At 40.1% G+C, this 26,030-nt stretch overlaps 2 protein-coding genes across 13 annotated transcripts in view; one reads left to right on the top strand and one right to left on the bottom strand.

Moving 5' to 3' along the window:
- The window catches only part of LOC140896301 (transcription initiation factor TFIID subunit 4), a 200,672-nt gene extending 190,897 nt beyond the window's left edge, over positions 1-9,775 (top strand). For 5 of the 6 annotated variants that reach the window (XM_073307901.2, XM_073307900.2, XM_073307898.2 and 2 more), the window contains one exon: positions 8,068-9,775. In XM_073307901.2, the coding sequence (XP_073164002.2) occupies positions 8,068-8,235 (168 nt within the window). In that variant the 3' untranslated portion in view covers positions 8,236-9,775. The remainder of the gene's footprint in view (positions 1-8,067) is intronic. The other variant, XM_073307899.2, reaches the window with a different exon arrangement.
- A 145-nt stretch (positions 9,776-9,920) lies between these two features.
- The window catches only part of KCTD15 (potassium channel tetramerization domain containing 15), a 53,178-nt gene continuing 37,068 nt past the window's right edge, over positions 9,921-26,030 (bottom strand). For all 7 annotated transcript variants that reach the window (XM_073307884.2, XM_073307890.2, XM_073307894.2 and 4 more), the window contains 2 exons: positions 19,609-19,914; positions 9,921-13,553 (listed from right to left, as the gene is read on the bottom strand). In XM_073307884.2, the coding sequence (XP_073163985.1) occupies positions 13,398-13,553; positions 19,609-19,914 (462 nt within the window). In that variant the 3' untranslated portion in view covers positions 9,921-13,397. The remainder of the gene's footprint in view (positions 13,554-19,608; positions 19,915-26,030) is intronic.

Raw genomic sequence — 26,030 nt, 5'->3', positions numbered from 1 at the left:
CAAGTGGTCTCTTTCCCTGTTCTTTGTTTAAAATGCTTGGTGGTGGCAGCATACTGTTTAAGGACAAGGCAAAGCTTGTACCTTGGAAAAGTTTTTAACCTAAGCTGGTAAAAATAAGCTTAGGGGGTCTTTCATGCAGGTCCCCACATCTGTACCCTAAAGTTCAAAGTGGGGAAGGAACCTTAACAAATGCCTTAACCTTAAACTTAACAAATTAATAAGAACATAAGACTTGGTGACTGATGTTAGGGAGTAGTGCTTTTTGAGAACAGTCCTAACAGCCAGCATGTTCCGCAGCGATAAAGTACCATCTACTAGAGGTGAAGAGTCCCAGGTAACCAGCCAAATGACTGTCATTATTAATGAATGCATGCAGTGTTGTTGTAGGCAGGTAGGACATTAGAGAGACAAGGTGGGTGAAGAAACATCTTCTTTTTGGAGCAACTTCTGTTGGTGGGAGAGACAAGCCAGACCTGAAGACCTCTGTGTAGGCTCAAAAGCTTGTCTCTCCCACCAACAGAAGTTGGTCCAATAAAAGATATTATGTCTCCCACCTTGTCTCTCTCATTAATGAATGGCAGCCATCAGAAAGCCGCTTTCTTTGCACAACCCAAAGACAAATCGCTGTGCAGGCAGAACTTCACTTGCTCTTGCTAACAGTAATTATGCATGGGACTGTGTGGATAAATTGATTTAGGGAACTGAAACTTTTCAAATGGACTGATATCTCTGTGAGAATGACCTATTGGTGCTCAGGCAGTTGAGCACCCTGAGCTAATCCCCTTCAGTGGGCAAAGCTAGACATAACCCTGCATCACTCATTTCCATTCAGGCAGTCTAGGGCACTGATCTCCTGCCAAGTTTGTTACTCTCTGTTTTAGAAATAGTGTTGCGTAATCAATTTCTGCCAGAGATCAGGTTGTGTTTTTGTGGGTAATGCTCTCTTACAAGAAAAGGTGGACAAATTGGTAGTGAATGCCAGTCTCTTCCAGCTGGAAGTTTTTGAGGTGAAGTAGTTTTATAAAGCTGACTGTTTCCATTGTAATATGGTACTATATCATGTTAAACAAAGCCATATATTAAGGCAAGGAAACATCAGAAAGCTTTCTTCTTGTAATAGCCGCCCACTTTTCTCAGTCTGAATCATATCTATTGAAAGAATCACATTTAATGAGAGAATTTTCTAAACATCATGGCTCAGTATGCTTAACCTTCCTCGTTATTTCGTGACATTAAAAATTACTGCACGCTGTCTGTGAAATGTTGCAATTGTGTTGGTATTTAAGGTGCTTGTAAATACTCGTGCAAAACAGTTTTTCTGATGTTTGACTGCAGGGTGAGGTGTGTGTTTATATGCCCAGGGGAAATGAGATGTATTTGCATCAAAGAGGGTGTAACAAGCAAGCGCGTGCCAGAACCACGTAGTTAGGAGCAGTTGCACTGAACTAGTATGAGCCAAAAATGTTTGCACATGAAAATCACTGGCTTCCTAAAGAAATAATGGACTTTAATCCATTTTTATAAATGCTGCTGATTCGAAAGGCTCAATGGTGGCTTTTGGTGAGGAATAGTATTAGAAAACAAACCTTTTGTAAAGACCCTACATCATGCATATTAAGACTTTTTGTAGGATTGAGTTTGGCCACAATTGTATTGTTTCATGCAGTACTGTTAATCTCTGAGGTGCTGTTAAAAGGTCATTTTTTACATATCACTACACATTGTAGTTACTCTGATTAAGAGCTTGAGTCATCTCCCATTGAAATCAATGAAACCACTCCTATTAACTTCATTGAGAGCTGATTGAGCCCTAAATTATGTGGGACAGCTAATTATAAATAATAATAACTTTGCATTTGTAAAGCCCCTTTTAGTCACAGATCTAAAAGCACTCTACAAAGGTGGTTTTCTAGTTTTACAGATGGGGAAACCGAGGCAAAAAGGAGGGGGGATTGTTTTTTACTTTCCCAAGGTCATCCAGTAACCCAGTGGCAGATTGAGCATTTGAATCTAGGTCTCCTGACTCCCGGTTCCCTGCAGTAGCCTCTAAGCCACAGTTCTGTACTTCTCTATTCTTCCCTGCATTCTCTAGCTCACTATGTATATGTCCGCTTTACTTTGCTACATCTTTATTGACTTAGATTTTTTTTCAAGCATACAACTACAATCACCTTCCCCAGGCTTTGGGACTTCTAATATTGAAACAAAACAATAATCAATAAATGCATTGAACTGCTAAAATCCATGGAGAACCACATAATCCTAGTTCATTCCCACTCTGCTACACTACAGTTAGCAAGCCCCTCCTCAAATGCCCCAAAGAAATGAGAGCCTAACACACCCAGGCTCTGGCAGAGCAAGGTGTTGGGACCATGTTCCAGAGTCAAGGGGCCCTCAGGGAAAAGCTTTTGCCAGCAACTCCCTCTCTTTTGTGTTGACGGTGCTTGTCAGAGGATGACACCTTTAGTAGCACCAGTGCACCTCAGCTGACCCCAGTTGAGCTTTAAAAGAGGGCACCTGGGTTTACATAGAGACCCAGATGGGGAGGCAGGGGAACCTCGGTGATTCAGACTGAGGGCTGGTCAGGAAAGGGGTGGGCATGAGGCTTTCACTGCCTGCTCCCTGGAAGTAGTGATTCCTGGAGAGCTAGGACTGCCAGAGTCCCCTGAGGGGAAGGCAGGAGCACAGGACAGCGAGAGTCCCTGGGAGGGGCCGCAGAATGAACCTGAGAACTAAAAGGGGAAAAACCCCTGTAACCCAGGGTGAACTGAGCAACTGTGCTAAGTTGGACAATAAAACTACGTAGAGATGGTGCGCGTGGCAGCGAGTCCTTAGTAAGCTGGGGAGAAGTCCTGCCTTGTGACAGTCCTCCTGCAGCAACGTTTGTTTTACATGAAGACTTACCTGTTCTTTTATGACCTCCAGATTCAGACTTCAATTACTATGCTACGCTCTGGGCAAAGATCACCTTCCCAAATGTCCCAAGGTGTAGTCTCAAGTGGAGTCGTCAAATCTTGGGTTGACAAAGAGATGAGGAAGTGTGACAAGGTCTACATCCAAAGCAAATGGCTGCATTCATCTTACATGGGGGAGATGGAGAAGTACGCTCTTCACCATAACTGTATCTGGTTGCAGGGTTTAACAAGACCCCTAAATTGCAAACTTTATTTACAAATGATTGCCATCCACCATCAGTTACAGGGGCTGATATAACTCTAACCAGTTTCTCCAGTGACTTCCCCCAACTCCAAACATGCTTGTTTATTTGCACTGTGCCTCTGCCGCGTAGCTCCAATCTGTTCCAGTGCACCTCTTCCAGTGTACTCTTTCACCTTACTATCTAAATTTTACCCCAGAGATTACCCTCTGATCACAAAGGCCTCTCACTCTTAAAGCCAGATAAGACATGCCTCAGTTCCCCATCTTTCAGTTGAGTTAATGGAAATTGGAGAGACAAGACTCCCTATATCTTCACCCCATTTACTTCCCCCTCTATCAAACATACCTACATCTCCCCTCCAATCTCCAGGCCCTGCTGCTTCTGAAGCTACATTCCTGTGTCAAAATACAGAAGTCTGACCCTCAACCATCCTTGCCCCTCTCCTACCCAGACATGACAGCTAGGAACCCCACGAGCCACAGGCATCTGTGTCTTGGCTTTACTTTGAAGAGTTACTTCTTGATTCCCACTTCTGGACTTTGGTTTGAAGTGTTAGTCTGCCACAAGGACAGGCCATGTAGCCTGGGAAGAAAACTAGTAGATCTGTTTTATCGTTATTGCCTTAGTTTCTCTGGGTCACAGAGAAGCAATAGCCTCAGTTCAAGATTGTGTTCAAAGGAGAGATGTCAAGGCTGAGTTGTTTTCTGGTAAAGGAGGGATGGATAAAATATTAAATGCAGTCTTCTGCACTTGCCCTTGTCTTTGTATTTCCCAGCTAGAATCTCACAGTGTATCTCCACAGTTCTTTACCTTTTTTTAAAACTTGATTTTTTTTTTCAGATTTGGGGAAATGTTAAATTTTAATTGGTTAATATTGCAACCCCTGTTATATAACTTAAAATACATCCTTTGTTACATGTGTAAATTAGGCAATTCTGCTTGCTAAAGGTAGTAGCATACTTTTTGTGAGCAGTTAAGCCTATTTTTAATGTCCAGCTGGTGACGTTACTGTAATTTAATTCGTAGGGGCATTTTGACTCTCTGTCTCAGTGATAGTGGGTGTTGTTTTGGATTAATGTCAATGAAAAATGGTCTGGTTTTGTACATTCTGTCACATCCATATTGGAACATTTTTGGTGCTTATCTGGTGGTCTAGTGTAGCTTTGAACAGTATTTTGTTTCCATCATTTTTGTTCTACTTTTCCTGAAATGTCTGTTTTCTTATAGGAGACAATCATAAATGCAGAAGACAAGCTGAGAAATATGTCCCATATGCTGCATTAAATGGGAAATGAGTTCAAAATGCCTCAAATGTGCCCTTAAACAGGCCAAAGTAACAGAGTTAACCTTTTCTGCCATTTCTTTTAGATCATAGGTTCAAATCTCACTTTCTCAGACAGTTTGGCAATCCAACAGTATCATTAAAAAGCCTAGATATATACACAGCCATCTGCCCTGCTGGGGTCTGAGCAAAAGGCTATGGAAGTCTAGAGAGAGATTCCTATTGACTTCCGTGGGCCAGTCTCTGCAGAGAACATGGCGATACCATGTTTTGAATGCTTGCTTCTGTATTTGATTTCCTGAGCCTCTGTTTGCCATTCTGCTCTCTGGACCACTGCAAAATGAAGGTACTTGATTCACTTTTGAGTGTTACGTTGCAGCCTGTGCATGGGCAAAGCACAAACAAAATGCGTGGAGCCTCACAGAGGAGAAGCCAACTGCTCTGTACTGTCTTCTTATTCTCTGAGATTTGCAACCTGAAAAGTGAATATAAGCGCCCCACCACCACCACCATAGTGTGGGACGGAGCAGCAAGGCTGGACAACAGAAAATGGAATAGGGGATAGAGAAATGAAGTTGCCCATAGCCAATTTCTGTATGTCCTTTCTAAATGAAGGGGCAGAACAAACTGAAATGTAAATATTTTCCTGATTTAAATCCTGTCTTCTAAAGGTTCCTCTTGCATTAAAAACAGTAGTTCATTGCTTTACACAAATAGTTATGATATATACACTGAAATGGGTATGATTCTGTGATAGCTTGGATGTGGTAGGCTATGAAATAAGGGATGTAAACAGTTTCCAGCCATTTATGTTTTTATTAGAGCTTTTATCTTTGTGACTCCTTTATTAGTTGCTATGGATACAGGCAACACAGAGCTTGTTAATGAAAAATCTATCACACTGATAAAAATGTGGTGTGTTTGTGGTCAGATATGCATTACTTAAATCCTACTATACTTGGCAATTAGTTTTACCTGTGTTTGCATTCTTGCAAATAATTTTAAAAGTCTGTGGCAATTAATAGTGTATGTTTTTGCCATATGGAGCATTACAGAATGATTTTAAGTACAGTACAACACCAAACAGAAATTGGTGTCATTCTAAATTAGGGGTTGCATTGACAGTTATAAATTAATGTGCTGTTGATTTAAATGCACTTTTTGTTGTCTAAAATTGTTCATAGAAATCCACATTGTAAAACCAAATCACAAAATGGCATTGGATAGCTTAATGTCTTACAATATTGGCGCTGTTTTGAAAACACAAACCTTGCTTTCAGGTTACTCTGCCAGCTATAATAAAAAATATGATCTTTCCAACAAAAAATTAAATATTTCAGAAAATAAATGTAACAAGTGTAATTTATTTTATCTTCATTCCAGCCACTTTGACCAGGGAACACACAGTAGTTATTTGCTACAGTGGTTTTCAGACTATTAAAAAAATAACAGAATTTGTCTGCTTTTTTTTTTTTTTTTTGAAAGAAAGCTTTCTATGAAGAAAATTTTTGAGAAAATTAGATCGTTTCATTGTATTAATACTTTATAGTTGCAATACGTGTCTAAACTGACATGCTATGATAGTATAAAGTTATTATCAGCATGAGTTTGGAATAGTTTCATTTTCTCACAAATAAGTCTGTCACTTGTCCAGCATTAACTGTGCTGGACTTCAAGCCAGCATAATTTGTAGGAGGGGGAAAGGAGGAAAACATGTCTGAATCAGGTTAATTGGAAAAAAAGTTGGCTTTTTGGAGTTTTGGAATAATGACAATGGCCCTGGCAGAAACAGATGAATGATCAGAGTGCAGGTTAGAGGCCGTCAGAAGGTGCATAATGCATGCACTTCTTCATATGGTTCTGCAATTTTTCACGTGGATATTGCTGTCACATACGTGATACTGTAAAAATAGATGCTCACGTGATGCTAGTCCCTGCTAAGAATGCGAAATGTGACTTGAAACAACTAGAGTAAATAGGCTGTCCATTGGAGAGACCCTCGAGCTTCAGTGTGGATGAACAACCCTTTCAGTTGCCACAAACATTGCCCTCTTTGTGGTAAGGTTTAGCTGATGAATCTTTGACTGCATTGTCCCATTCTCAAAATACAACTCCACACAGGGAGCTCCCAAGATGTAATGCTCTGTAATTAACTGTGGTTGTGGGCATCTCCACTGCCCATCCCCCATCCTATACAGCATGTCCACATTTGTTCCACTACATTCAGAACCTTTTGTATTCATGTAGCTGGGGAACAGGATTTGCCCCATTCACAGTAGTTTAAGAACTGGACAGAGGAGAAATAACTTATGAGCAGTATAGTCATGAAAGTGAGTCTCTCTCTCTCAAGGTGAGTGAAGAGAAAGGCAGTGAAGAAATCAGCCACTCATTCAGAATGTACTGTATTTTTCCTCTTATTCTTCAGACTAAAGTTGCATATAGGTAAATGTTTTATAATGTGCTACAATAAAGATCCTTGAATATTAAACTTTTTATCTTCTTAAAAAAAAAACATATTGGGAGTATTTTGAAGAATGGATGAATCCAGGTAAGTTTTGGATTTCAAAACCATCTAGAACTCTTCAAAAACATTCTAGAAAATTTTCAAAATATTTTAGATATTTCAAAGCCTTATTTTCGAAGTTGTTTAATATTTTTCTTCGTTAAAAATCAACTGGAAGCAATGAAAAGTTTTACAAACCAACAGTGGACTAAATAGAAAAATCCTCGATGTTCCGGTGTAGCAGGCTTTCCATTCTAGAACCAATAACATTCTAAAGGGGCTATAAATTGTGGACTGAGTTCTTAGATCTTGATAATTTAGTGCTCTGGTTTTAAGATCAGTAATTGAGGCAGGTATAGTGAGTGAAACTCATCTCTGCACAGAGGGCCAGCTAGCCCTGGACTAGTTAGGTACAGAAACTATTTAACTTGGCTTCAAAAATGTTTTTACCAATGCTTGTCTGCACTACTCATACTGCCGGAGGCTTCCTCTCATGCCAGGTTTTGCTCCTGTTTAATTTTGTCCATCTACCAGCTGAGGATTGATTGTGCCCGCTAGCAAAATTGCTTCAGTCTCTTATCACCTTGGGCCTGTGTTGGTGCAGCCCAGAGGAGAGTATCAGAGTCTGGTTCAGACTCAACTGCCCAGCCATTCAGCTATTAGAGTAATCAAACTAGCCACATGTTGATATACACCCAGCACATTCTTCCAGTCCTGGGTACAAGGAACCGGGAACATGATTCAGACTTACACACCAGCCTTCTACAATGACCGAAGTACTGCTACTAAGCTAGCTTCGAAAAAGACTTTTGACATTTAATGAGCCAAATATTTCTCTTGTGTAACTTGATTGACTTAAATGGAGTTAACTAGAGATGAATTTGTGTTTTGCATGAACAGGGAGGGCCCAATCTCATAAACATGAATGCATGTGGGTAGCTTTACTCACATTAACTCAGTGGGACTACTCACAATCGTAAAGTTTCTCACGCGTGTAAGGGTTAGGCTCATAGTTACCAATTTAGGACGCTAAAAAAAAAATCCGTTAAATCCATATAGCCTGAAAGTGAAAAGAATCTTTGTTCTGCTGTAGAACATTAATGGTCTTTATTTCTCTTACAGGCTTTGGGCATGACCAGTGGAGGTCAGGCTGGTTTTGGGTCTCCTTCATCCAGACAGTATGCACGACAGAAAATAACTCGAGTAAACCTCAGGGACTTCATCTTTTACATGGAACAGGAAAGAGAAACTAGCCATTCTCTCCTGCTCTACAGAGCTTTGCTTAAATAAAGCCAAGAATTGTACTGATTTCCTCATAGAGGAGCTCAACCTGCATTGAAAATCTGTAATTTGAACGTGCCTTCTTTTTTTTTCAGATGTCAGAGTTCCAGTAGTTTGTTTTTGCAAAGTTGTCAGACACATACAATAAATCCCCCTTACATAAAATGAAAGAAAGAAATGAAAATGTGCAAAAGGTTTTTAAAGAGGTTAAATCCATGGATATGATCCATGCTTAAAGTTTTATGGCATTTGGCCATTTTTAGATGAGGCTACCCAGAGTAGATGAGAGGAAGTTTATACAAATTCAGAGCCTGATTGCAAATGCTTACACAAGTCATCCCACTGATGACACTGGGCAACTTGCAAGAAGGGTTTGTAGGATTGGGCCCGAAGGATGGTATTTGTTTTATTAGCAGTATGTTCAATTACAGTGCTAGCTTTTCTGTGTTCCCTTAACTTGTACTAGCACTGTTTTCATAGACTAACCACTATGATGCCTATTACCATTTTAGATTAGTTATCATTGCAATTTTTTGCACAGCTGAAAGAGTAGCCATCCTACACTCCCACAAATTTTTATAGTCATGATTTTTGCTTTTACTACTCATTTCCTGAGCCAATACCTAAGTGTATGAAATCTGTGCATTCAGGTCCCAGCTGAGTTACCTTGAATAGCTTCCAGTTGTTTTCTAAATCTGCTCAACCTTTTGCACATTTGTAGCAGCTGCTTAGTTACATGAATCCGAGTTGGTTTTTTATTTTAAAAAAATCTTTTTATTTATTGTGAAGAGTACGGTCTAATTGTGGTTTTAAAAATGAGAGAGTAAAGATTTTAGAGTATTCTACACTGATTTTTAAAGTCACTGTCAAAAATAGTTGTGTTATAGAGGGGCCAGTCCTGCTCTCATTGGAGTCAGTGGGAGCAGTATTAAGTCCTCAGGATCATCACAGAAGTCACTGGGAGTTGACCTTGCCTTGCATGATCAGACCTTGAGACCCCAATCCAGAAAATGTATGTAACTTTCAGCATGTGAATAGGTGTAAGTATACACACACGTGCTTAAAATGCTTTGCTGGACTAGAGTGTAAGTTACCAAAGCCAATGGGAGTCTTCTTAATAGGCTTTGGATAAGTATTCAGTAAGCAAGTGGACACCAGTTATAGTTCAGACATAACAGTATTTTCAGTAACTATGGAAGGGAGTCATTTCCTTATTTACATTTTCAATTTTTACTATGTTTGTACTTGCCACATTTTTGAGGCAGTATTTTTTTTTTTTTTGGATGGGAAACAATACTGAAAGCACAAACAGAACTATCTGTCCAATAGTTTTAAAAACAAAAATTTTAATTATATTTTAAAGGTTTGTTAAAAGCAGAACAAAATTGATACTGCTGCTATTTAGCCAAAAGATTATTCATAACGTATTTAAGGCCAGGAAGTGTAAAATTATGTTTTAAATGTATTGATAATGTGTACATATTGTTTATAAAGACCTTATGTTTATTAGAATTATGTTATTTTGATTATTTCTGTACATACTCGTAAATACCCCAATTTGTGTGAAAACATACTTCCTTATTTGTACTTATTTTATAAAGAAATAAAACAATTTACTAAAGTAACACATTTGAGTGACATACAGTATTAATTTATCAAACATTAATTTCAGTTTCACATTGTCTTGTAGTTTTTAAGCACTGTTCAAAAACATTTTGCATTAAAATATTAACAATACCCACAAAGAAATACTTAAACTGAGTATTTAATGTTCTGTTGTGCTGATTCTTATTCTTTGTCAAACATCTAATAAAACTGTCAACAAACCTTGATGCTATTAAATACAGTCAATGAATGCACACAACATTTGCTTTCTTAAAGATTTGTCCAATAAGCACAACATAACATTTTCCTTTCACTTTTCTGGCAGACTTGGGAGCACAGTGGCACAGAACAGTACATGTAAAAGTGCTAGAGAAGACTGAAGTTTTCAAAACCACAGTTTCAGTGCTCAGCAAAGATTCCAACCAATTACGTTCAGTGAAATTAGATTAAAAAACAAGGTATGTTTACTTTTCGGCGTTCAAACGAAAAGCATTCGCTGTCTGCAAACCACAGTTTTACTAGACGTGATGATATTTTAAAAACTGTTTTACATGACACTGAGCAATGTTCTTAATCAAGTTGTGTTACTCTGGTTTAGGACAGAAGTAAAAATTCACATCAGTTTTTGCTGATATTGCTACTTTAGAATACAGGGATATAAAAAAGTAAAAGAGATACAAATGAAACTGTAATAAACATTAAATCAGTGACCTGCAGTCGCTAACTAAAAGAACATGTCCTCGCTTAACTTTTCCTTTTAAAAAAAAAAAGCATATTTCTCTAAACGAAGTGATTGTTTCCATATGCCTTGCTTGCTCCAGTGCCCTTTTGCAGTTAATGCTGTGATGTCATGGCTCAAACTTTCCATCTCAAGTTCACATTTAACTTAGTTGGAGCAGCCTGGAATCTTTTATGATGCCACCTTACCAAACTGCTGTTGGTACTATAGCTGCTTTATTGAGCTATAAAAATACGGTGAACACCAAACTGAAAAAAACAGACAAACAAAACCACAAATACTTAATGGCTCTCTACATACATCTAAAGCATTCTATCCATGGGCTTGATCCTGAGAGGAGCACAGGGGCACTTCAACTTCCATTTTACTTCAACTGGAGCTGACAATCCTCACCCCCTTGGAAGAGGTGCTTAATATCAGTTCCTACTGATACCACCCTGGACAAAGGCCAAAATTCCTGTTGATTTCAGCAGTTTAGTCTGAGTAAGGACTGCAGGATTGGCCCATACTCCTGAAGCCTGAATGTACCGTAACTACAGAAGAGCTTTCCTCTCCCAGCTGAATGTTAATGAATGGAACAGTATGCGCAGACATATAAGGGTTCAGCCTCCACTTATCTCTGAATCACCCTGCTCAGGAAATGAACACAAAACCAGAATATACATGGTAAAAGTTAGGAGCTAAACTGATGCTTTAAGGAGAATTTGAACAGAAGTTGAACTAAAATCTATAGAACCAATAAACATTGTTTTTGAAGAGATGGCTACAATAAGCTGAACTCAGTCAAAGGTCAGAGGAAATACAGCCCAAGCTTCTGACCTCTCTTGAAGAGTGTGGGAGATAAAGTGAGTGTTCATTCTACTTGCTGCAGTTTTGATCTTTTACTTTACAGAAATGTTTATGGCATGAAGGTGTGTATCAGAAATGTGTATACACAAATACATGACAATTATACGTTAAATTTTTTTACAATATTAAATGTATAATATACAATTCTACAGATATCTTACATAGAAAGGTAACGTAGTGCCATCTTTTCAAATATGGCAGTACCTAGCAATTTTGTGTAGTGTGTCAAGCAAGCATAAAACCATGAAATAAAATAACTTTAAAAATCTTTAGACAGATTTGGCCAAATGACCGTCAACTGTTCTGCTAAGGCAGCAGGCCAGTAGGCTAAGATTTTCACGAGTGACTTGTGATTTTGGGTGCCCAATCTGGGGCAATTTGAAGAGGCCTGATTTTTCAGAGGGCATTTTCCAAAAATCAGAGCCATGTTCAGTCTCCAGCATGGGCACCTGGCACTCGGCACTTTTGAAAAATGTAGTGTTAAACTCCAAGTCCTAATTTCTGCCCAAGTAATCAGATGGCATTAGAGAAACAGAATTGTCAAGTATTGCTATTTAATACTCTGTCCCTTGTTCTATATAGCTACGCATCTAAAAACAGTTTTAATTAAAATTCAGCATCTACAACAGTATTCTATAAATTATTGTGGGAGAACCTAAATTGCGATTAACACATGAATTAGTTATTGAGGACCCAATCATGCTAAACAGCAGTAAACAGGATTTAGCAGAATGCTATTTATATACTTGCACCTGCAAACACAATGCTATCTCCTGTGTTAAGGAAACTGCATAAGTCAGAAGAATTGATACTGTATTTGTTAAAGGAACAATAACCGCTTACAGACAAATGGCTTCTTTAAAGCGAAAAATACACAGATACAGGGCAGCTATAAAATCAGTATTTTAATGGTAGTTCAAAATTAATAGAATGAAAAATATCTAAACAAAACCTGGCCTGCTCCTGTCAGACAGAGAGAAGTATGGGGCTTTATTATCGTTTGTACAAATTCCAGGGCCACGGAGAATAAGGGGTGTCCAAAATGGTTAACTCCTGCTCCTGTACGTGGGTTTTAAGTATGTTCAGTAAACGAATAACAAAGGGTAATGGCAGATGCTTTGGCAAATGCTTGGCAGAACCACCACTCCACTGATGATGCAAAACACTGAAACTCTGAGAGAAAGAAGAAAACAAAATTGGCATCTCAAAAGAACTATAACTCCACTTTTGGGGCCTGTGCTATGCCCTTTTGATGTCACATGGCCTTACTAAAAAATCCCTACTTTTGCACATATTACCAACAACTAGTCCTCAATTGTGCTTAAAGTACTGAGCACCAGATGACTATGAATTGGTCCTTCTCTGATTTTATATTCTGTACGCAGAGTTATTTCAGTTGTAAAGTTTTATAAAAATAAGCCATTTGCTAGCACAAATGAGTTACAATCACAGAAATGTAACATAACGTATGGAGGTGTAAAACACATCTGATATGAGAGAAGTGTGGCATTCAGACAGGGAAGATACTCAGTGCAGTGTTTAAGGTACCATCTTTCTTTTGGTGGACCCTGTTTCGTTGCCTTAGAATATCACTGAGGCGGGAAGGGGTGCTGTCAAAAGAACTGTTGTTTTCCAGCTGACATATTCAAATTGCTTTAATTGGTCTTTCTGCAGAAGCCCAATCAAGGGTCAGTACTTTGTGAAGCTTTGCCTTTTTCAACATCACAGCTGTTCGGTTGAAAGTACATTCCCACAAAGCCTTGTACGCTGAGCATGCTCAGTTGTTCATCATGAAAAACAAACAGGTGGGTTTTTCAAATGTGTTTCATGGCTGGCTATGTGACAGGTAGTTTTCGAATATCACTAATTGGCAACATAAAATCACAATTTGTTTGCTAATACTGTTTTGCAAATCCTTAGTGTTTCACATAAGGGACTATTAAACACTTCTATGGTTACAAAGGAGGAAGGGTTGGTTCTAGTCCAGGGGTTCTTGCTTTATTCTGATTGTTGGGGTGGGTTGTGGTCTTCTGTCCTCACGGCACAGCACATATTCACTGAACTGGGAGGAATCTACCCCTCCACCACACGAAGCTGCCATGTTAAATCCCTTCTGAAACAATCTTTCTAGCACCTGCAATGTGAAAAAGAGTGCAGATTAATTTTAGTCAATTTTAGGTATTAGGGAATGTGATGAAAGCATCCTGGAGCAGTGTATCTGAATGATGCATTTGGTCATTCCAGATCTCATAGAATGAATATTATACAGCTATAATTTTATAACTTATTCTTAAATGACTACACTGTGATTAAAGTCTCGCTTAAAGCAAACCTTGGTCGAAAACAAAAATTAATCAAACAAATAAGCACTCAACAGAGCAGTTCAGTACATTATATAGTAAAATACTGGACTGCAGTAATATTGATGCTCTCTCTTACAGGAAAATAGCACTAGGTTTAAGCCATAATAACAAGTGCCCATAATTCATTATTAATATGGAAAATGTCAAGGAAAAAGGGCTGCAAAGATTTTGAGCCCTTCCCGAACTCAAATAAGAATCATGGTATCTTTTGAGTGACACCTCCCAAGGCTCTCTAACATCAATCACACAGACTCCTTCTCCTCTTCCTAGAATTTAGTGCTGCTTTCAGAAACCATGAATGGGATGGGGAGGCCAGAGACAGGTGGATAAGAAAACAAACTGGCCCAAACAAACAGGTTAATCGTATTCTCCACGTATTTTTTTTTTTAAAAGAAAACTTGGGGTAATTTGGATGCATGAGTTAAAGCAGCCCAGAGGCAGCTTTAATTTGCATGACGGGCACTTACACTGCAGATCACCCTTGGCTGGATGACAGGGGTTATGTTTTCACATGGATGAACTGCTGATGAACTATTTCCCCAACATATTAGGTGAGCACACAGGCTTTTCAGCAGCAGGCATGCTTGGACGCTAGTTTCATGTGCTTTTCTTCAACAGCCATGGGTTTGAAACCAATCAAAGAGAACCTCACTCACTTGCTCTGGGTGGGGGCTCAACTGTCCACCTGACTCTGGCCTCCCCATCCCATTCATGGTTTCAAGAGCAGTAACATTGCACAGAATCATCTGCCACACTCCTGTCGTTTACTTTTATTGTTCACACTCCAGTGCCATAGGGCGCCTTCACTGTTCTTTTCCTGCTGAAGTACAGCTCGGAGGGCTGGAGATTGATTAATACTACTTGAGATAGGAACATCCAGTGAACGCTCTTTTTCATACAGGCCTAGAGTGTGCTTTAGCAGCAGTTGTTTAGGCATCAGCAATGACATATCAGTATGGGAAGAATGGACTTAAGGCAGTTTCCTCATGCGTCTCCCAAATAGGCCAGGCAATGCCTATGTACTGCCATTGTCTGAGCAGAACAAGATTCTGTCCTCTGCTATACCCCACTGAGTTCAGGGGGGAAACATGGGCGTAAATGGAAGAATAACTTAGCCCACTGTGCACAGTAAGATTTCTTGAATAACAGTGCAAAAGAAATCCGCACACCCATATTTGAAATCTGCATCCAAATACTCTTCCAGCCAAACCTTTGCAGTGCTACACTATGAATATTCTTTAGGCCAAGTACTATGCAGCCAAAGAGCCATAGAAATGACCCACAGAGGAAATGCTAATGTTAGCATAGAACTTGGAAAGGATAGTGTCTTTAGTTTGTTTAAAATGAACTGACACAATACTTACTTTACAGACAAGAAACACTGTTCCTACCTATTTTGCTACCTATAAATGTCACCAAGGGTGCGCAGATTGTACTATTCTTAGAGTACATCTCTCTCATAATATAGGTATCATATAAATCATCTTGTCAGAGAACCAGGACATTTGGGTCCACAGCAGTAAAAACTGAGCTTGATTATTTAGCTAGTTAAAGCTAAGTCCTGGCATGATCTATTAAATAATTTACCAGGAGGACTGTCGGGCCACGTTGTTGCCTTATTTTAAAAATTGTTCAGTTGACTAGATACTTTGTCCAACAACGCAATTAGCATAACGTTAGTACATAATATTGGGTGAGGAGAAAACCCATACTGTGTTTGTATAGGATCTACACTACAGAAGAGAAACCATTTCTTTTTAAACTTTGTAATGAATGACAATATTAGATGGATTTTTTTTTTGCTCGCATACTACAAGTGCCATCAAATCTCATGCTTTAAGGCATGAAGTGATCGCTAAAAGGGGGAATAAAAAGGAATCTCATGCCAGACTTCTGCCCTGGCCCCCACGCACATAACCATGCTAATAACGAGGGGCATTCTTGAGGATGTTGCTTCTTTTGCTTGCTTTCTCCAGAGGCAGAACACTGAATCTGACTGGCCAATGATGTGAAAACTCAGTGAAGTATATCCCTGCTGGTTCATCTGTAGGCCTTCCTTTGAGGCCTCTAGTATTAGCCACCAGCAATTCAAATAGTTGAGTTTTTGGAAGCCAACGAAAGCCTTGTGCTCACTAGCCTAGCTTCTGAAGACTGGCAAAGAAAAGGAAACACTCATTCTAGCACAGCATTGCCTGAGTCATGGAGTCTGCTCTGAATCAGTTTGCCCTGGGAGCTCCGCCTGGCCCTGGAACAAAGTGATTTGTGTTCTAATAAAGTTACATCTGCCAAATCTCACTGACTTTTGCCCTGATTTTTACAGAGTTTATGTATGTAAGAAACCATTACAACTGAAGGGAGGAAAAGCTACCCCAGCAATTGAAAAGAAAACAACAGACAAGAAGTCAAAGGAAAGAGGGAGAATTTGGGGTAAAAGTATAATAAAAAAAATGAGAGTCCTCCCTCTTTGTTCAAAAATGAAGAGAGGTGGGAGCTGGGATACAAGCAGACTAGAGGCAAGAAGGGAACGCCGGGCATTGTACTATTTTGTCAGCATTGCCCCTTCTAAGACAGAAGTGAGATGCCAGTAACTTGATCAGGAGCGCTGATCAAGGTATCAAGGAGTTGTAGGGGAAGCCACAGGCTGAGATTTATTTTTTAATAGACTTAGCCTAGGCAAGGTGGAGACAAGAATCAGTCCACCCTTACAGCAGGTGCTGCATGACATAGGGAGTCTCCATTTAACTGGAATGAGAGAGGTGCTCTCAATAGGTCAAAGCTCAGTGTTGGCGTGGATGTCAATATCTTTACTACAAAATTTTTAAAAAAATCAATTTGCTTATAATACAAAACTAGTGCTGAGATGCTGTTGGCTTAGTCCATAGGTATGGCAAGCTGCATGTTAGCATAAGGCTCTTCTTTACTGAGCCAGCTATATAAAAACACACAAACCAGACAGACATTACAGCTTTAAAATACTGCACATAGGACAAAGTCATAACATTTGTGCTGCCTGTGTGCTTGGAGGACTAGACTGCAGGCTGTAGCCTTGTGTTAAAAATGCACGTATCATCAATTTTCTGAGCAAGAAGCAAAATGGGTCAAATCCTGTAACAATGCTGCGATGTTTAAATATTGTACTATTTTAACTGCATCTTGCATTAGGTTATACTTAATGCTACGAGCAAACTCTACAGAATGCTACCTCCACTGCATGTCTACAATATCTGTGCGTGCATGCAGTTCCTAGTGCACACAGGAGGCTGAGAGTGCTCTTGCACGTGGATAAGTGGAAACCATATTTTGCAAACTTGGCCCTAAGTATATGTTATACTGCTTTAAAAAGTAAGATGGCAAATAGATGAACATATCTATAGAATAAAATCTGAGCTACTTTTCTTTAAGTCTCCAAAGACAGTATGCCAAAAAGTAAATGAATCTCAGCTGTGATTTCCCATAATCAATATGAAATAGTGCAATTACGTTAGGATTTAATATTGTCTCTCTGCCAGGCACTCTAAACACGCAGAGACATGAGCTATTATTTTGTTGGGAAGGTCTCCAAACAGAAATATGATACCTTAATGCATTTCATTTAAATTTTGCAGAGTGATATTAACAAATATGGTCTTAATTATAAAGTACTGAAATGTTCAACATACACAATTTTCACAGCATTTTCTCTGAAGTATATTCATATATTTCACTAAGTCCTGTTGTCAGAAGATTAAAAAAATAACTTAAATTATAGGAAAAAACTTTATATTCTAAATGCAGATACAAATGGGAATTTTAAATTGAGGGCTGCTATTATTTTTGGCCATAATCCACTAACATGTTGACATTATTTGTTTTACATGTACAGTTTCATATGAGTCCTTGATATGAAACATCATTTCATGAAAGAATTTGTACAAGTTGCAATAATAAATGCTATAGGTCAACCAGGAATGTGGGGTACTGGAATGAACTAATACTGAAAACAAGCGTCCCATTAAAGAACATGCGGTATGATCAAGTTACTTTTTGCTTTTCTATGTGCCACCACTCTCCGCAAATAGCCTACCAAAACAAATGCCTTCAGACCTCTCCCAAGTGTTTGTGCTTACAGTGCACTCTTGGGTTTGTCATGACCCTTCATTGTTTTATTGTTCAGTTTCTTTAATGCACCTAACCATGGCACATACACCAGGTGCACTAAAAGAGTTTCACTAACACCTTTAAACTGACTCACGCAACCTATCTAGGGGGTATTCTAGACTGCAGATACCCCCTTTCCCCAGTGATGCAGAAAACTTGTTAAAATGCTATGTCACCAGCAAATGGCCCTGCCTTTGACCCACCTCTGGGGACTCCATTTTGTTTGGTCAGAATGTGACCCAACCCAGTTTAAACCTCACTCAGACAGAAAACGGACTTACACCTGTGCAAAACTAGCCAAGGGCACTGAGTTCATCAGCTGAGCTGAATGAAACATTTGGGAGTGTTTAGTGTGAAACCAAAATTTGCCAACAGATTTGTTTTTCAGACAGGTTTAATGCAGAACGCATCAAGGAATGTTGTTATAGTAACTTTAATTAAAGAGGAAACGTACTGATGTAAAATACAGATCATTAAAGCAAATCTGCATACGTTATTACATGTCGGAATGTTTTCAGCATATTTAGTGCTCAGAAAATGTTGTGGATTGGTAGCCTGGTTTAGTCACAGACCAGGTTCAGTGGTGGCAGTGCAAACTTTTCCGCTGCCCCGCTTATATCCCACTCCTCTCATGTGAAGGGCCCACCTCGAGGAGGCTAGGCTAGAGCTCTGTAAAGTCTGGATGCCCATTCCTCCCTGGCCTTTCTCATCACATTGCTTAGAGAACCAGGTGTTTTGTGAATGTCCACTAGGAAATGGCCCCAGACCTCAAAGTCTTTCCCACAGTCCCGCTAACAGAACAGCTATAGATGTTAATAACTTTGGAACCGATCACCCAGAGGTTGAAGGCTTCATTTCTCATAATAAAAATCACCGAAGACAGACATCCTCCTTGCAAAATATTTTAAAGATATAAATCCAAAATAAGAGAACTTTATTTTGCCTTGACTAATTAATGTCTGTGTTAACAGCATGATCAGCACTGTTCTTTCCACTCGGCACAAGGACTACTACAAACTTCTGCAGCTTTGCCCACAGTTGTATGTGTCATTCCCTATGACGGATCAGTTGCAGCCCCCAAGACAACTGCCTAAAGACCAGCAACGTATTTATTCCCACTTCCATCCACCTATCAGTCCAGTTATCATTCTTTGTTTCATATATTTAATTTTAATCCTAATGTCAAAACTCTGAGTAGAAAATGAAATACATTTTGTTTAAAATACTCTGGGCAATTTTTAAAGAACATCCTTTTGGAAAAAAAAAAGTGCAGAGATCAATTTTTTTAAGTCCATCCCGCAGGCACCATCATTTAATTATGAGTGAGACATAAATTATGCATTTACACATTGTTGCATTTTCTATAAAATGGCATGGAGATTTTTTTTTTGTAGTTTTTGGAACTCTCTCTTTCTTCCCAGGGGCACTTTGGAGGGAAAAAATGCTGTGGGCTATACATTGATGAAAAAATTAGCATTTATCAGTATAACACTATTATGAGACCAGCATGGCACTAACATACACAAAATCTAAATCTATTTTTCTGCTTAGACTTAGGAAAACCTGAAAGACTGTGATCTCACTGGGCAAAAAAATAGGTAATTGAGCAGAAGCAAATAATCTGCATATAACTGAACATGAAATAAAAAAAGTTACAACATGAGACAGCATTGCTTGAAAGGCCATTACCTGCACTGAATTCAACCGGCAGTATCCATTCAAAGGAAACCTAATAACATGGGTTGGATCTTGGTTCCAACCTGCATTTACAGAGTTGCACATGACATCCCCAGTCTCAGGGAAGATCTCTTCTATTAAAGCTTTCTCCCCACTCAGTGCAATCCTTTCCCCGAGATCTGGAGTCACTCTTACGACCAGGCAATCGCAAGGCTGGAAATGTTTCCTTTGTTCTTTCTCTTGTTTCCATCGCTCAAGTTCCTTAATCATTGGCTGCAGCTGGTAATACTTTGCTTCTTCATATAAAAGATTAAAGTCCTATAAAAAGAAAAAAAGAGGAGACAGAAGAAATGCTTACGGTTCTCTTTGTAAAATGAATATTGTTCCCCTGTGACCTACTTAGGCTTATATATTGTCAGCAATAGCGTAAAGTCAACAGGTATCCAAACTGTCTTACTCTTTTACTACGTAATACCTACAAAGGAAGCCATACTGTATTAGAGTTTTAAATCGTCTTGAACAGACTGTGAACTTCCCATTGCTCTGAATCATTCTTTCATGTTTATTATCCCACAAGCTCAATGTCAAAAGGCTTTTCTTTTGGATTAAGCAATCAAAATAACTGGTTGCAATAAGCAAGGCCTGCTGATGTCAGAGGAGAGAGACAGAGCCTTATTCTTTACTCTTTGCACAACTCCTGAAATGATACGTATTAAACTTTGTTGTTGCAGCTCATACAAGTGCTACCATGGAGAGATAAGCCTGCCAGGTTTTCATTTTAAACTCTCAGTTTTAGTGGTTTTAAACTCAGCTGTGAAAACTCCCTGCAGGCTAAATCTGCAGCATAACAAGGAAATGGCCCAGCAGCCATTTTCTTAAAAATACAAAAATATGTTTAAAACGTAGTTTGGGACCTGGTAAGTTCCAATAATGCAATAAGCACATGCGTGGCTGCAAGCTCATGTGTACTCTGGTCACTTCGCCATCTTTTAAACAAATACTTTTTACCAGCCATTTGTCCATCATATGATTTGTTCCCTTGGGTCATTAAAACAGCTCAGTTAATTGAGAGAGGTGATTTCGGCACGTGCTCACGAACTTCTTTTCAGCAAACATTTCCGACGGCTTTCTCCATCCCAGACTAAGGGCACTAGTGCATGCTGAGGGAAAGGCAGCCCCCAATCCCTGGGCAAGCAGGGGTGCCAACACAGTTTCAGATGCCAGCCAGAATCCCTCCCCAGAGCATAAGACAGTTCTGGGAGTCAGCGAGGGGTGGGGCTTGTGCATCCCCATCTCAAATTCTACATTCAGTTTGGAAAGGGAAAAACAGAAAAGATTGAGAGAGGGTGACAAAAATAATAATAAACAACTCTTGGACTTTAGCACCTTTCATGTGAAGAATCATCATTAACTAACCCTCAGAACAGCCCCATGTAAGTATTATACACGTTTTCAAATGGATATGCTGCAGAACGGTGGATAAATGGCTTCTTCAGCCTACAGTCAGCCAACATATGGAAATAAAACCCTGGAGTCCTTTGCTCTGACCACCAGAAAATACTCTCTGCCTAGAAGCATGGGAGGGGTATGAATAATCATGAGACTGAAACTACTGGGCTAGAAAGGAGAAGAATTTGAGGATGCAAAATAAAGGGATATACAACAAAAATTAGTACATTTGGTGCCTTCCATGGATCCGTAACACAGGATAAAAGGAACTAATGGTAGAATCAAAAGCCAACAAATGTACAAGGAACACAAGATGCTACTTTGTAACAGCATGTAATCCACCTGTACAATCCACTTCCCCAAGGTATCACTCAAGCAAAGAGTTTAGCAATGTCCATAAAAGATTTGACTGTTAGGGCCAAATTTGGAACTGCAACGCAGCTGCCTTTGATGGAGGCCTACAGATATATGGATAGGCAACTTAACAGTTACCCTTGTAATCTCCTAAGTGTGCTAGTGTATCTCCAATCCCTGGCTTCTGGCAGAAGCTTGCCGGGGTTGGGGAGCATGCTAAATGAATTGTGGGGGTGAGTTTGCTTTTCCTTCTTTCATAGCATCAGGCATAGGCCACTATCGGGGCAGAAAACTGAAGTGAATGGAACCATCACAGTTCCTATGCAAAGCAGTGAGCCTTCAAAGTGCTGAGGGGGCCTCCTCCTAGGGACTGAATCACTCCAGTCCCCAGCATCCTCCATGGCAGTTGAAGATGTTCATCACCTTGCGGGAATGGATCCTAAGGGAGACTAAAGAAAAAGGAGATGTGTGCTGGCAGACATGGCACCACATCAGTGTTAGCCAAGAAGTGCTTCAAAGAACATCAGATTCATGCATGGGTATATGGTAGGAGCAGTAGAGGATGACCTGATCTGGGGTAAAGTAAGAGCCTTACTTCCATACACTGTAATCCTTATTATGCATCACTGCTTGGACTCCATTCCATTGTGATACATTCCTGAAATGAACCTGGATGATGAATTATTTTATTCAGAAGCAAATACCCATTTCAGAGCCATTCTCATTTCTCCCTCCACATTTGCAGAATTCCCTGAACATTAAATTAAAATGCACAAGGGATTAGGCTAAATCTACAGGGACTAATAATCTGCATGTAAAACATCTGAAGTCTTGTTTACATGGGAGCTTGTAACAGCTCTGTCCGCGAGGCCAATGCAAGTATTTCACATATGTACACAGGGCCCTGGTCTCCCATTTACTTCAATTGCTCCTGAATCTAGCTCTAGGTTTATTTTTGCACATGTTCATCATGAAAGAATATACTATTTATGAGGGCAAAGCAGGGGTTTATGTTTGCATGTTAGCCTGTAATAACATCCAAAAGATGAAAACCCAACATGAGCTTCATTATCAAAAACAGCAAGGCTATAGAACTGTGTAAGTCTCTCCTTCATTCTTAAAGCGAATGTAGGTCTCTCACTCAGCTAAGGCCGATACAAAGCTCACTGAATTGAATGGGAGTCTTTCCACAGCTACAGATTTTGGATCAGGCCCATAATATCCAGAAGTGCAACAGTCCCCAGCTCCAACCTCCAGGGATATAGTAACATTACAGAGCAAACAAACTCTGGGATCATGCTATCTCCTCCTAGAGCCATCTGTTAGCCCATGGCATTATATTTAAGTCTTTAGTAACCACTTGCTAACTCACCATTTGTTCTAACTATTTGCTGCTTAATAAAGACAAAAAAACCCAAGATATAGTTTCAATCCTCCAGTTTTCTGTGATCAGCCAAAAAAGAAAAAAGAAAAGTTGTGTTAAGCCAGGAACCAGTGTTCAGACTCAAATAACTCCTTCATTTTTGTACCCAGAGTGATCAGCCCACACTACAAATTGCACACACAACCTGAGCTGTTAAAAACAAAAGTTAGTTTGATTTATAAAAGTGCACACACACACACACACACACATACATGTGTGCACACACCAGTTTCAACTTTCTGTTTTTTGCACCAATTCAAAATTTTTTTAAAGCAACAACAACAACAAAAACAGGAAATCATTTCCTCCTTCAACTACCAACTCAGACTGGAATATTACATGGCACCATTTATCTGCCTCGGATTCCGTAAGTGGCAGTGAAGGGAGTGTTTTTGCCTGTCATTTTGCAAAAAAGATAAGTTCAATAAAAGTCATATTTTTAAACTGAGAATTTAATGACTGACAGCGCATGAGAGTGAAGTCCTCTATTAATTCACACCACAGCAGCAATGCAAGTTTCTGCTTCATACTGCTTCACCTATTCATCACCAGCATGCGCTGGTCCAAAAACTGGAACAAATATAGATTTTGCATTTGGTCTCGCTCCTGTAACTTAAAACCTGGCGACTGTTTAATACTTGATACCGTGTCTGTGGTCGGCAAATTTTCTGGTCAACTTACCATCACTAAGGAATTTTAATAATTTTGGGGGATTGATGGGGTGGAGGAAGGGACTCTCAACAAAGAAATTCACAATTGCAGGCACCAAGACCTGATTCTTCACTGTCTGGCACCCATGAAGTCATTTACCTTTGCAAAGTGGCTGTAAAATGCTACTCTTCAGAGCTGCGCTTGTCTAGGGACAACTGTTGACACACAGTGCAAGATGGGGGAGAAGCTGGCCCAGACTGCATTAGTACAACACCCAACAGTGAAGTCCCACAGAGATTACAAGAAAAATCTCAGTTTATCTTGCCAGTCACCATATCACGAGATAAGCAGGAAATTGTTAAAGGGGCCCCATCATTCATAAATGTGTATTTGTATCAGACTGGAAATAAGGTGTCCATTTTTAACAGTGAGGGTAATTAGCTATTGGAACAACTCACTAACTGGTGGACTCTCCATTGCTGACAAGTTTTAAATCAAGAGTGGATGTTTTTCTAAAGGGTTATTTCTAGCAATTATTTGGGGGCACTTCTATGGCTTGTGTTATACAGGAGGTCAGACTAGATTATCACATTGGTCCCTTCTGGCCTTAGAATATATGAATCTAGTCTGAGGCACACCCAAAAGCAGGAGCATTCTACACAAACAACACTAGCTAAAGTTATTATTATTATTATTTTTGGCTACCATAATGGCACAGGCTCAACTGCCACACAGAAACCCAGGCTCAGAAGAGACCACAGGCTGCTGCAAATTTATCTTGTTGCTAAGCAAAGGGCAGTGTATGCTCTTAGGAACAAATCTGCTGCCCACCTCCAGGGAGGCTCTGGCAGTAGAACCAGTGAGGTCCTGCTGGGCAGCAGGGCAGGGTTCCAAACACAGTCCCTGCACAGAAATCAGATCTAAAGTCCTTTCTGCCCCCACCACCCTCCCATGGGCCCACAATGTGGATTTTGTCCTCCCTGAGAAAGGGACAGGGTGATTGACCATATTGTCTAACATCGTCTCCAGGCCCTGCCAGAGAGGATTTCCATCTCTCCATCTTCCTGTGATACCCAGTGCACAGCCCTGACTCCAGCACTATGCTTTTGGTCATATATGGCCCTTAATGTCTGAAGACAGAGGAAATGTGCTCAACAGGGCCGGCCCTAGACCAACTGGTGCCCCCCCCTCCATTCGTTAAATGAATATCTTATATTTTTTATTCTATTTGTAGCCCATTTCACGACTTCAATGCAGAATTTGCATGCATGATTTATCCCTGTCATATACAACTGACTGGCAATGCCCTCCCTCTTATATACCTGCAAGGGCATGGCTGACAATGTTCTAGGAGGTTCAAGGAAAATGTCTTTCTCAGAAAGTCTGGAAGATTCCATGAGATTCTACAAAGGTCCAGAACATTCTCGGATGTTAGTGAAAAATGAATCCACATATGGAATACTTAGAACATATAACCTCAAACATTCTATTTTCCCTTTTGTCGCTAACAACAAAAACAGCCCACTGCCCCCCAAGCCTGGCACCTCAGGCGGTCGTCTGCCCCTAAATCCGGCCCTGGGGCTGAACGAAACCACTCTGAGCATGCCTCCTATCAGCTGCTACTCTGATGGACACTGATGATGGTCTCGGCAGAGGAGGAAGGCTGTTTTGGCTCCCACTACTGGAAGGTTTGTGAGAAAACTCCGCCATCTCACAGTTCTGGGCGGGGGGCTAATGAGAAACAATATAAGGGGCCGTTCAGCAAGTGTGTTTGTGTGCGTGTGATTTTCCTCTCTTTCAGGGAACTGCAGCTTCAGACCTCTCAGTCCTGGCTGGTTATTGGTAGGTCTGCTGTATCAATCCCCTCTGGAATCACAGCTCCTCACCTTTGTTTCTACCAAGTGATGGTACAGTCTGTTAGATCAGTTGAAACAGGAAACCTATGAACAGTGGGCCACGCACACACACTGGCCATTCCTTGGTACCCAGGACAATGTTTAGAGCTGGAGAGAATGATTGACAAGTCTTCTTAACAGACAGCGGTCCGCCTTTCTACAAAACACTTTATCTTTCTGCTCGTGATCTAGTAGAAAAGTGTTCTGGATAATCTGTTGCAGATTTCACGTTTGCTAAAGGTCATGGTCACCTCTTCGATTTGACGGTTATATCTCACTGGGGGTGGGCAATTCACGGCTCGGTTCTACCCCCAGTGAGTCAGTGGGATTACTAGTGGAATAAATCTCTATTCACGGTGAGTAAAGAGCTGGCTGCCAGAGACTGTAAGACACTTCTAAGGGCCTGATTTGCTTCCCTTACGGCTGGCTAGGGATGATCTTTATTTTTGTATCACCTGTTCTTCTGCACAGTCTGAAATGGCGATGTCCCTGGGGACTGTATTTGCTTGTGTTTGTTTGGAGGGGGGTAGCCTACTGCCTTCTGTCCTCAACCGTTTTCGGCTCCACTGGCAGCACGATGAATCTCTGGTCACTGAATGAGTTCCCTCCCAGTTCCATGCTCAACTGCATATTGCTAGCATGGGTAATTAATTAAGGTTAAG

This window comes from Lepidochelys kempii, chromosome 12 (genome assembly GCF_965140285.1).
Source record: "Lepidochelys kempii isolate rLepKem1 chromosome 12, rLepKem1.hap1, whole genome shotgun sequence".
NCBI classification, from domain to species: domain Eukaryota; kingdom Metazoa; phylum Chordata; order Testudines; family Cheloniidae; genus Lepidochelys; species Lepidochelys kempii.
Note: the sequence above shows the minus strand (reverse complement) of the source record. Positions and strands in the feature narration are given on the sequence as shown.